At 35.0% G+C, this 13,480-nt stretch overlaps 1 protein-coding gene across 7 annotated transcripts in view; it reads right to left on the bottom strand.

Annotated features, from left to right (window-relative positions):
- The window catches only part of LOC113077321 (protein MON2 homolog), a 33,261-nt gene that overhangs the window by 13,383 nt on the left and 6,398 nt on the right, over positions 1–13,480 (bottom strand). For 4 of the 7 annotated variants that reach the window (XM_026249744.1, XM_026249747.1, XM_026249746.1 and 1 more), the window contains exons 5-17: positions 13,113–13,242; positions 12,931–13,028; positions 10,627–10,752; positions 10,350–10,547; positions 8,814–8,938; positions 7,862–8,001; positions 7,617–7,770; positions 5,986–6,173; positions 5,215–5,296; positions 4,191–4,366; positions 3,966–4,007; positions 885–997; positions 517–621 (exon numbers count right to left, since the gene is read on the bottom strand). In XM_026249744.1, the coding sequence (XP_026105529.1) occupies positions 517–621; positions 885–997; positions 3,966–4,007; positions 4,191–4,366; positions 5,215–5,296; positions 5,986–6,173; positions 7,617–7,770; positions 7,862–8,001; positions 8,814–8,938; positions 10,350–10,547; positions 10,627–10,752; positions 12,931–13,028; positions 13,113–13,242 (1,677 nt within the window). The remainder of the gene's footprint in view (positions 1–516; positions 622–884; positions 998–3,965; positions 4,008–4,190; positions 4,367–5,214; positions 5,297–5,985; positions 6,174–7,616; positions 7,771–7,861; positions 8,002–8,813; positions 8,939–10,349; positions 10,548–10,626; positions 10,753–12,930; positions 13,029–13,112; positions 13,243–13,480) is intronic. The other 3 variants (XM_026249749.1, XM_026249750.1, XM_026249751.1) reach the window with 1 other exon arrangement.

Below are 13,480 nucleotides of genomic sequence, written 5' to 3'. Positions count from 1 at the left end.
CCTTTTCACCCCTAATATCGGTATCGGCCCTAAAAAATTCATATCGGTCGAGCTCTAGTAAAATTTACTGTAGCTATTATATTTATTTATAAACTCAATATCACTGTTAAACAAGAAAAGGCATTATTATATATTATATTAAAATATAATTATTATGTATTATATTTATTTATAAAATGTATTATATGTTAATTATTATAATTAAATTTTATTGTCATATAAGATTAGATTGTATTAGATTGCCAATTCCAGTCAGGCATGTCATCAGCAAAATGATAAAATGTATGCATAAAATGCATAAATAAATGTAAATAATGTATTTTCTGCAATTCACATGGGTTGTACATTGGAAAATACAGAAATCTGTATGGATATGGAATAAAATCACACCCCTATAGATTAAACAAACATCATGCATGTTTCCTGGATTCTGATCAGTCAATACTGGTAAAACCTGGTCCAGAACAAGATCAGATAAAGTGTGCATGTTGTGGTGATTAAAGCGTGTTCCTGTACCTGTAGTGTGGCTAAAACCAGCTGCCATGAGGTTCCCAGATAAGCACCGTGACAATGAGCCAGATTCAGCAGCGTCCGCATGCACTGGATGTTCTTCGCTGTCAGCTGATTCACAGACGGAGAGAAAGAAAAGCCCTTGTAATTAACCTGGAACAGCCGCACTTGAACATGATTCAGAAATGAAGTCAACAGCAACTTAAGATTAGCTCGAGTTACTCTGTAATCATAATTAGCTGTCTGTTTCCCTTTATTAGACTAAAACACTTGTCGTCTGAAGTGCTGTTGCTCTATGCCATAATTAGCATCATATAAAAGCAACATAAATCTATGACATGTTTTCAATAGCAAGGTAAACGTGTGTGATTTACCACGACGGTGCCCTGCGGCTGTGCGGTGAGCGGCTGACCCACTGCTACCACCTGCTGGTGAGATTCACTGGACGGACTGACCATCTGCACACTCTGACCCTGGATAGAGTACACTACACACACACACACACACACACACACATTAAACTACATACACTTACACACACAAAGGTCCTTGTGGCCAGTGATGCACCGAAATAAATTTACTGAATGATAAAATATAGAGTTTCCATTTACAGGGTTCCGACCCATTTTGCATTTCAAAATTCCATACTTTTCCAGACTCAAATTTCCAATAGATGTTCATACAATATTTAGCACAAATGGTCCATAGAGCATTTGGTATATAGTTCAGTCATTTGTAAATATTTGGTATGTTCTCTGGGTTTCTTCATTGATCTTGAGTCCCTAAAATAAAAAGCCCTTAGGTCTCTTTAATGCATACTTTTTAGAGGCCAAGACCCCACAGTTTAATGAAATTAGCATGAAATCTCCCTTCTTGTACAATAAATACATTTTTATTTAATTATTAATTCTCTATTACAAAACTAAATAGCAAAACAAATTTTTCCGATACATTTCCAGACCTGAAAAATAAATAATATTCCATACTTTTATGAAACCCTGATTTAAACGAAAACCAGACTAAAAAAAAAAAAAAAAAACTTATGCTTACTTCAAAAATATTAATAAGAACTTTCCACAATTTAGTTCTTTAATTAATTTATTTATTTATTTTTATGTAGTATGAATTAAGATTTGTCCACTTGTGTATATCTATCAACTAGGGCTGACACTTTTAGTTTTCGAAATCGAATGCAAAAATTGATCGGACCAACCTAAAAAAGTTTTGAAAATGAAAATAGGGAATCGATTTTAACCAAATATGTACACTATTAATTTTAAAATAATTATACAATAAAAAATAGAGATGTAACAAAACTCACAACCAAGCAGAAAAAGAAAATAAAGAATTCCGAGAGTGCAGTATTCCTCCCGAGAGCTATTTTACACGTCTATAAGACCCAGTGACGTTGAAAGCGTCCTCTTATGCTGCGTTCACACATTTTATAGTCTATGGTTCACACCAAACGCGAATAGAGCGCATGGCACGAATAATTTCAATGATAAGTCAATGTAAAGACGCGTTTACGCGAGTCTGGAGGTCTCGCGGCACGGTAGACGCGAATTCGCCTCATTCGCGTTACATCTAGTTACAGGAGATTCTGGGTTATGAAAAGGACCATTGCAAGCTGACAGCGACCGGCTTTTGTGGTGGAAATTGGCAGTAATACCCCCACCTTGCACAGCTGTACCTGAGTGTCCCTGGGACATCAGTGCGGTCGGAGCCCGTCTTCTCAACAGCTGGACATACAGTGAATAAAAAACGCTCTCCTCTGGAACCCGAAAATGTTGATTGACTTGTTTTCTTGTCCAATAAATTTGTAATGGCCCTAGCCTTTTTTGCGCGTTTCATGCCTGCCTAGTGCCGCCTGGCCTAAGTGTCGGTTACGTTCAATAAAAAAAAACACACATGGCATGTTCTCAAGGCCATTTAAAGTTTCATTTTTTGAACAGTTGTTTGAAATGGATTTAATCTTTATTTAAAACAATCTTGGAGATTTTTTAATTGCCTAAATCATAAATGCAGCCGGGTTGAAGCCTGCAGTGATGTTTTTTTTTTTTATGGCAGCCGTCTCCTCTGCATATATTTTTTTTCAAGAATGTTGCACTCCTGTTGCTGTTTGTTATTCTGCACGAAACTTCATGCCAATAAACAACAAATATTGCTGACTTGTAGGTTTTGAGCGCTCGAGCGTCCGTTATTTGACGTTGAAAAAGAAAACGTGTTTTTTTTAGACTGGAATATCGATTTTACAATCGATTCAATGAAAACTTATGTCTTAAAAATCGAAAAAGTGACAGCACTACTATCAACTTTAAAGCATTGAAAAAATGTTTGTAATCTGGTTCAGAAGCAGACTGAAGTAGTGTCTTTGTGGCAGTTCTTCTGCTGATTAACAGGAGAATACAAGACTTCATCACTTTAGAAATGGCTGTCAAAAGCAAAAATGCTACAAAAATTCAAAAAGCGTGACATTCCCGAACAAAACAAGCACTAGTTATGGAATCGGCAGCCCGAAATCAGTTAGAAACAAGTATTAGATTTAATTTGGCTAATATTATGCAGGGCAATGATTTCAATTAATTACAATATTTCGTAACAATCAAAAACTTGATTTCCATGTAAGAATTGAATTGCACGTGTTCTTTAACGTTCCTCCTGGAAACAAAGATGCTGTTGCGCCAAAGCCCCTCACGAAAGAAAGCTTCGGTGTTTATCATTATTAGCAAGTGTGTGAGAGAGACTCGTGCAGAACAGCACACACAGAAAGTTAGGTTTCCATGATTGCACGACCAAAATGTTTCAACATGATTGCAATGTGTTTTTATACAATAGTAGTAGTTAAACTTAAGTGACTTATATTTTAAGACGCAGTATTGACTGCTTTTGCTCAATTTTTGCTGATGAAAACCATTCCAATCAAAGCCACAGCAGAACTGTTGTTGTGCGGCAGTGTTTCGTTTCAGAATAAATCCACATTTCTGAACGAATCGAGTGAGTCAATGATTCAGTTATTCATTCATGAAGACAGTAGTCACTTGTGTCGTTTCTGAATGAATCAGTCGTTTGAACAAATCTGTTATATGATGGACTAAATGACATAATTTTTGTTATATACAGCAACTCCTCGCAGTTAATTGTTATTTCTACCTCTTTTATAGTTACAAAGCATTTTATTTTGAGAGTTGCTTAAGTGAGAGAACATGTAGCTTTGTCCATATTGAGGGAATTGTAATGTTAAATCATTTTAAATCATTTTTGCATTAAAAAAAGTATAGATTTTTGCGTGCATATGCTGTCAATTATAGTATTTCGAAAGAAAATCGGTACTTGCAGTTCACACTTACAAAAATAAAATAAAATTACAATCACAATCGGCCAAGAAAATTGCAATCGGTGCATCTCTCGCAGGTAGACTACAAATAATGTTTAGTGAAGTTTTATTCATACATCACCTGAAATACATAAACTAAAAGATCTCTGTTCATCAAAACGATCTAAAAATGAGAAATTGATATTGTTAATCCAGAACTAGCAGCTGCACCTCCGGAGAAGTGCTCAATGGTTTTACCCTTTCAAGACTGTTTTGTCTTGAAGTCCTAAAACCACTGATCAAATCTGTATTTTTGGTTGTTTATCCACTTATCTGAGATAAACGTCAGCATGCAGCGCTCTCGTACCTTTATTGGAGAGGTTGGCCGTGCTCAGGATGGTGAGGGCGTAGTGAGGAGGGAGAGACGCTTTACAGATGGCCGTGATAAAAGCGTCACGCGGCGTCACCAAACCCAGACGACCGCACAGAGACGCCATGGACAGCTCCGCTTTCAGGATGTTTTCTGTGGCCGACTCGTCCGTACTGACACACACCCGGCAAATATCATCAGTACAGTCGGTCTGGCATGATTTATATATGCTTACCATATTCATTTTGAACCTGGAGCACAAAACTAGTCACAAGGGTCAATGTTTTGAATTCGAGATTTATACATCACTTTAAAAAAATGGTTGTCAAAAGTGCTACAGAAATGCAAAAAGTGTGACAGGCTCAAGCAGCCCGAAATCAGTAAGAAACAAGTGTATGATGCAGGGCAATGATATCAATTAATACAATTAATCAAATATATTTCATAACACTCAAAAACATGAGTTCCATGGAAGAATTAAATTGCACATTTAAATAAACTTAAAAAATTTGTTTTTATTTATTTATAGTTTTTAGATTTATACTTATCTGATATATATAGATTTATAGATGTATAACTCATCATCTGAAAGCTGAATAAAGCTTTCCTTTGGTGTATGGTTTGTTATGATCAGACAATATTTGGCTGAGATACAACTATTTGAAAATCTGGAATCTGAGGGTGCAAAAAAAAAAAAAAAGAGAAAATCTAAATATTGAGGAAATCATCTTTAAAGTTGTCCAAATTAAGTTCTTAGCAATGCATATTACTAATAAAAAATTAAGTTTCGATATATTTACGGTAGGACAAGATCTTCACTTAATACCCTAATTATTTTTGGCATAAAAGAAAATCGATAATCTTGACCCATACAATGTTTTGTTGTCTATTCGTGCGACTTATGACTGGTTTTGTGCTCCAGGGTCACAACCGTAATCCAAGTATAAAGCTTTAACTATTCCTATAACTGTTAGGATATGAATTATAGCATAAAGTGATATATTAAGAAAGCGTCCCGTACCTGGCGTCCAGCAGGAGTGAAAGGGCCGCCAACAGGCCGCACCAGCAGGCGTTCACCATCTCCTCCCAAACCTCATGAGCCACTGCAAAACACATACGGCATCACCACTGGGACAAAACACTGCCCTATACACACCATCACCGAGCCTGACATTCATAACGAGCGGATTAGGGCCGTGAGGTCTATAGTGCGTAATATCATACATCATTTACTATCTGACCGTGTCCTGCTATTCAGCTCAGATTCTGTTGTTTATCACATTTACAAAATAGTTTGTAAATTACTGTTTCATTATCAATTTCCCTAGAAATCATGTTGCACAATTTGCACTCTCTGAATTACAGAACTTAATACAGATCAAGTATAAAATACACCAGCTGTACACATTTCCTGCTATGTGCATCATTCAAATTAATATATTTTTCACATTTTATATTTATAATGTACTTGGTCATACTTTCGTTTAAAGGGTTCATGATATTAATTAATATTAACACATACATATGGATATTAATAGCGTGTTAGTAAGCGTTTAAAATTAATATCAACTGATAATATTAAGTATTTTTCATTGTTAGTTCATGTTAACTAATGGAACCTCATTGTGAAGGGTTACCATTACACATACTGTTTATTACATATAATAACAGGTTATATAAAGTCTCAATACACTGGTTTCGCAGGCATCACAGCCGGAGTGCATGGTCTCATTATTAAACACACTTCAGGTTAAGAGATTCAAACAAACACGCGATGTCGACATGAACTCACTGGGATCCTGAGGAGGACTAGCAGGCTCCGCCTCCTCCCTCATAGCAGCTTCCTGTTCCTGTTTGGAGATCTCTCTCTCGATCATAGACGTGATTCCCCTCACCAGATCCAACAGGGCGCTGAAGGCCACAGACATGGCGTAACCTTCAGGGATGGAGGGCGGCTCCACCTTATCCAGCATCTCCAGACTGAGAGGAAACACACGTTAGACCGACTAGGGATGTGCGCTTAAACAGAACGTGTAACCAACTAGTCTACTAGTCTATTTAATTTAATTTAATCCATGAATCAAACAGTCAAATCCCATACTGAATGCTGCTGAAAAACAGATCACATTCATGCAATGTGCTTTTCTTGCATTATGACCATAGTGTATTCACTTCCTCAATGTAAACCAATATAGACACATTAATAAAATCCAAAGCATCTCTACACATGACAGGCAGCAAAATGACACCGAAATATAAAGCAAAACAAATTGATGTATGTCAACTAGATGATGCATTCATTAAAATGCAACATTAACATTGCAGTAACTTCACTGTAGAAATAAAAATAAAAAAGCAAGACATAAATGTGGGAAAAATAATAATGTAAATGCCTAGTATATTGACTTTTTTGAAAATAATGCTTTCTTTTTTATATATATATAACTTTAACAAGACAATGATCTAAATATAGTCTTTGTAAAAATATTATGCAAAATATAAATGTGCAATATATACATATATATAGACACACACATATAGATGTCACTACTATGTTAACTAGACTTTTTTTCAAAACAATGTATTATTTTTCAAATGCAACATTAAAATCAAAGTCATTTTTAAAAAATAAAAATGCAAATGAATAGTGTGTGGCGACCAGATTTCTTCTAAATAATATATACATTTTTTAAATGCAAAATTATCATGAGTAATTTGAACATAGCCTTTGAAAAAATATATTGCAAAACATAAATGTACAAAAAATATATACACACACACATATATATATATATATATATATATATATATATATATATATATATATATATATATATATATACTGTATATATATATATATATATATATACATATATTCTTTTAAATTATTATTATTATTATTAATTTCAAGCAAAACATAAATGTGCAAAATACTTAAGTATCTCAACTAGACTTTTTGAAAATAATGTATTAATTTTTAAGATGCAACATTATGACAGTAATTTGAATGTTCTTCAAAATAAAACAAAAAATAACTGTAGATGAACAGTGTGTCAACTAGACACTTTCAAACTAATTTATTATTTTTAAAATGCGACGTTCACATGACAGGAATTTGACCATTTTTAAAATAAAAATATGAAGCAAAATATAAAACTGCAATAATAAAAATGCCAATTGATTAGTATGTGGCAACCAGCTTTTTCCAAAATAAAGTATTCATTTTTAAAATGCAATATTAAAAAACTTAAACAACCAGTATGTCAATTACTTATTCAAAAAAAAAAAGTGTATTGATTTTTAAAATGCTACATTAACATGACTATGAGTAATCTGAAATGAGCGAAAACAAATGGATGTGTGGACTAACAGCAGAAGCATCATCCCTAGTGAAGACGAGTCAAGAAGAGTGTGGTCACTCACTAGGTGGCTTTGGCACTGCCCTGGACGCTGACGTTCATGAGGGGGATCCAGGTGCCCCGGTACTCAAAAGCAGCCTGTGTGATCAGACCTCCCCCTGCTCCTCCCGAACCTGGACCTCCCTGAGCGGACCCCTGTGAAGCCGACACCGAGCCACCTGACACACACACACACAGTTTGAGTTACACATGAGACGATCAGTCATTAAACGAGTCAAAGACATGAGGATCTGTGTGTGTGTGTGAGACCTGCAGGCGTGCTGCTGGAGGAGCTGTTTCCTGCGCTGGGGAGGATGAAGAGGGACTGGATGAAGGAGCCCAGAGCGTTCACGATGTCTCGGAAGACTTTGGTGGAGTGCTGCTTCATATCGTACGACTGACAGAAAGACCTGCACACACAAGACCTTCATGAACTCCAGAAGACGACGGCAAACTGATTCAAACAAGCTTTTTAGATTATTGAGCCAACAAAATATCACAAGATCTGTCAATACATTCCAGATTCGGATTTTAGTTTAATATCTGACTATCTACAGAAAAGAGTGTTTTTAAATTATATCAATTACATTAAAGGAATTTATAAAAGCAAACATAAAAAAAAATATATATATATATATTTTTTTTTCCATTAGAAATGTATTGTATTATGTTCATTTATTATTTTTCATTTTTCAAAACACTTATAAATCATACAGAATGAGTTTTTTTGAGAAAGTAAAAATGCACAAAGTTTCCTGTGAGGGTTAGGGTTAGGGGTAGGGTTGATGTAGGGACAGAATGTGTGTGTGTCAGAGTCTGTGTGTGTGTGTGTGTGTTAGGGATGCACGATATTGGATTTTGGCCGATATTCGATATGCCGATATTTTCAAAATAATTTTGGCCGATGCCGATACCGATATCGATATATATACAAATATATACTGATATATTTAAACTTTAATTTTACTGAAGAGAAATCCATGTATCTCTTCTGTACTGATTCTACCATAAATTTATTATTTTACAAATGTAGACAGACATTCACATCTGAAAAACAGGTCAATTATTTCACTTGGAGAATATCGGTTTGGCTCATCGGCAGAAATATTCATATCGGCCGATACCGATAATGGTCATTTTAAGCTTTTATCGGCCGATACCGATATTGTGCCGATATTATCGTGCATCCCTAGTGTGTGTGTGTGTGTGTGTGTGTGCTCACCGCAGTAAATGTGGCTGAACACACAGTCTGTGCACAGACTCCACTGCCACGGCTCTCAGCCACTGTGGCTTCTCTCCATCCAGAAACTTGACCAGCAGAGACAGGAAGATCTCACACTCCGTCACCTACAACACACACACACACACACACACACCAATTTAGATGCAGAAATTGTTCACGGTTATGAGCTCATTAAAATATGGCTTCCTGCATTTACAGATCAACAACACCGTTTTAATATTCAGAAACCCATCCTGATGAACATCATGCAGAGGCAGAGGCCATTTAAAAGCATATTTAAAAGCAACTTTTGGCCAAGACACTCCAGGTCAATAGGGGAATAAATTGATTGTATATATATCACAACACTTCCCAAGTACAATTGATTGCATTAGGAATTACAACGTTTTCTATAAATGTTATGTTTAAATATGTAAATTAGACATTATCTAATTGAATATACACTTATATCCAGAGTAAAAATCTGAAGATTGGATAAAGTCAAGTTCAAATCATTTTGCTGACACTAAAGTTAAAAGTTTTAAACAGAGGATTTTGGATTTCTCTTTATATCATTTAATAAAAATACAGTCAAAAGCAGGAAACCAAACAATTTCCCCATGTTTTTAGAAATAAAATGTTATAATTTAATGTGAATGAAATATGAACAAACCCCTCAGTAAAAACCTTCAAAGTATAGAGAGGAATAAAACTGTAAACTCTGGTCTATGTAAGTCTCGCTGAAGTGGAGAAACAACCTCGTTTTGAGAAAACTGCCTATGATGTGTATTGTGATTTAAACCAGTGGACATCAAATAGATATGGTGCAATAATTTACAAAAAAAAAAAATATTTTTACATTCATTTTCCCTTTTTTTCTAGACTCCATTTTAATGCTTAAATTAAAACATGTTAATAAATATATGAAAAGTTTACCAAAAACAACAAAAAATGTTTAAGCCACACTAAATATATAAGTAAATAAGTAGAAAATTGAAAATTGAAAGTGATATATTTCTGTCACAGTTTCTTCAAGTTAAACCCAACTTTTATTTTTGTGTGTCGCAGATGTAAAACCTGGTCTGTGCCATTCATGCAGGATTTATATTTAAATAGTCATTTGGTGGCTTAATAACAGAGGTGTAAAGTATTGGAGTAAATGTAATATGTTACTGTACTTGAGTATCTTTTTGGATACTTTTCTACTTAACTATATTTTTGAATAAATATCTGTACTTTTTACTCCTCTACATTAGAAATGATTATTGCAGTTACCAATGACATTTTGCATGGACCTATGCAGTTTATTTCTGCTACAACAGATGTGATATCGCCAACTACAGGTCACTGAAAGAACTGCATCTTGTTTGTCAACAAGTTCACTTTACATGAACACGAGCTCCTTAGTTGTGAATCACAGCTGTTTTATATAAAAGGACATTTTAGAAAATAAATACAATCAGCTCCTTCTGGTTTGATTTACACGTTCTCTTTGCCTTGTCTTGCACCCCAAATGGAGCAGACTGTGCATCTCACCAGGAGACTGTAGAAGTGTTTGATGAGGACCGAGACGACCCGCAGCAGTCTCATGCAGATGGGGAAGTAGGGTTTCTCTACAGGCGCAGGGGACGAGGAACTGCTGCCACAGCCCTGACGAAACTTGATGTTGGGAGAGAACAGCTTGATGACCAGCGGACACACGCGCTCCTTCAGCAGGAAACTGAACTCCTGATGCTAGAGACACGGAGAGAACACAAGGTTAGAGAGCGACAGACGGGAACCAGTCGTTACCTCTCGGATGTGTGGGGTTTACCTGCAGGAAAACTTCGGGAAAGTCATTTAAAACTGATTCCAGCAGCTCCAGGCCGAACGTCCGGGTCATTTCGGTCATTCCTACTAACCAGTAGGGGGCGTCGGCGTTCACCAGCTGACACAGATCCTGCAGAATAAAACTAGACTATATATACTTGAAACTTTTTACATTTTTATTTTTAAGTGAATAACAAACGTAAAAATAAACAATGAAAAACTTTACTTAATTTAACATTAACATTAATTTACATTAATATAATATTGTATTATAATTCATTTCAAGTTGCCACAACACAGTCAAATTTATAACACTTCATGTTTTTTTTTTTTTACTTTATTATCATTAATAAATGTAATTATTTATTGAACATGAATCTTTGTCACACAGCTCTTGTCATCATATTATAAAAACAATATTATATTTTTTATAAAAAAATTTCACTGTAGACATAAAAAAGTCTGATTATTATTACTAATAAATGTAACTATTTATTGAACATTAATTTTTTTTTAAACGTATAGCTGTTTTCTATATTATATACATTTTATATTAACTATTTTTAATATATTAATATTATACATTTTAAATTTAATTTATATTAATTGTAATATTTGTATATTGAAGCTGCCAACAAAATCCCATCAAACTTATGAACTGAATAATTATGAATTATTACATATAAATGTAATTATTTATTGAACATTGTTTTTGTGCGCGTGTTTTTACTCATACAGCTATTTGCACTATATTACAAAAGCAATAAACTATATTAATCCTTTATATATATAATTTTCAATTCAATAATATTAATTGACATTAGTTTTTATATTTATATGAATCTATGAATGATATGATGTTGGTTTTGTTTTAAGTGTTTTTAACTCTTTTTATTTTTAAAGTTAGTCTTTTATTCATGAAGGCGGATCTGTGGTTGTCACTGTTGGGCATGTTACTTTAAAAAAGTAATTAGTTATAGTTACTCACTATTTGTTCCAAAAAGTAACTGAGTTAGTAACTGAATTACTCTATAATAAAAGTAACTCGTTACCAGGGAAAGTAACTATTTGCGTTACTGTTAAAAATAAATAAATTGCTACATGTCAAATAATTATTTGTATTTTTTTTATAGCAGTTTTCACAGTCAGTTAAAATGAGTAGAACAGACAGATGTGTTCATACATAACTTTCAATATTTATTGCACGTCAACAGACAGCTAGAGTTTTATCCTGCACTTAGCATTATCTTTGTAAGAAAAGTGTTTTTGGCCACTAGCTTTGTAGATGCGTGTGTCACACATTGCATGTACACATTACATGCACGTTCTTGCTTTTGACCACAATGAATTTGAAGTAGTGCTTATATCTCCACCTTGAAAATGCTAACTTTTCATCGGATTGCTCCTCACTCGCAATCTCTGCTGCTGCTGGGAATCTCTGTTTTAGCCATAGACAGTAAAAGAGCTGTTGCGTGCGTGTGTGTGTTTGGCGCCGCTGGTGTAAAAACACTGGCTCTGATTGGCTGCCATGAAACACATGACTCTGCATTAGCTAATCATAATCGCTCATCTCGTTATTAACCCACCTCCACACTCGCTGAGTGAGCCAGGGGAGCGTTCGGATTGCATAGTTTATTAAATCAATGCATAGTAACGCACAGCATTTAACGTCCAGTAATGTTAACGGCGTTATAGCGACGGGAAAGTAATTAGTTAGATTACCCCGTTACTGAAAAAAATAATGTCGTTACCTAACGCCATTCTTTTAAACGCCGTTATTCCAAACACTGGTGGTTGTACTCATATTAGTAAATGTATTGCATGTATTCCCATTTCATAAAAGCAATAAGATTTAATATTGCTAATTCTATATATTATTTAATTAATATTATTAAACCAATCATAACATTTCATAAACAACCAACAGTCAAACTTACAAACTCTATTACGAACTTCATACTTTAAATCACTTTGTATTATTTATTTGAGATTATAATATTATATCAGAATTATAAAACATTAAAAGATCCAGACAATCTACAGTTTGGGAACACAGAACTTTTTATTATGGTTATTATTAAAATGCAAATGTAATTTTTCATTAAACATGCTGATTTTGTATTTATAATACAGCTATGTTCACCAGTTAATAAAAGGAATAAGCTACTTGTGGCCATTACAGTGATTTCACTCTGATTAAAGGGGTTTATAGACATATCTACATAGAGTTTTTGAGTTTTGAATGATGTTTTGGACCCAGTTTTGGGCTGTTGCATCCCTACAGTCTGCTCATGTTTTTCGGTCTGACCTGGAACAGCATGTAGGCGTCTTTAGCGCTGGGTCTCAGGGTGCTGACGGAGCGGCGGTTACTGTTCCCCTGGACAGCAGGAGGCTCCTCCATCAGACCTGCGGAGAGCACACAGCACATGAAGAAGCTGCAGCACACCACAGGGCTCTGGGTTCAAGAGGAAGTGCTTCACAAACATCCACCTTTGAATCTCTCGTCCTCCGCCACCATCCTCTCAAACACCACGGTCACGACCTGTCTGACGGTGGCGGCCGCCGTGTTGTTGGTGATGTTGTCTTTAGTGAAGTGCAGCCGGAAACACAGAACGATGGCCTGAGAGGAAGCACAAAACAACAGGCTGAATTAAATATATTTATTAGGGATGTCCAGATCCGGTTTCAGACTCGAATGGAATCAGATGTTACCTTCCGATCAGAACTCAGATATATATATATATATAATAAAGGTGTGAATAAATATAGATTTAAACTCAAAGAGACAGGATAGCCTGCGCATGATCTGGTGTTTTATTTGGACCCAGAACATCACGGAGCGCTAAACACTCCTGCAG

This window comes from Carassius auratus, unplaced genomic scaffold (assembly GCF_003368295.1).
Source record: "Carassius auratus strain Wakin unplaced genomic scaffold, ASM336829v1 scaf_tig00022259, whole genome shotgun sequence".
Lineage (NCBI taxonomy): Eukaryota > Metazoa > Chordata > Actinopteri > Cypriniformes > Cyprinidae > Carassius > Carassius auratus.
Note: the sequence above shows the minus strand (reverse complement) of the source record. Positions and strands in the feature narration are given on the sequence as shown.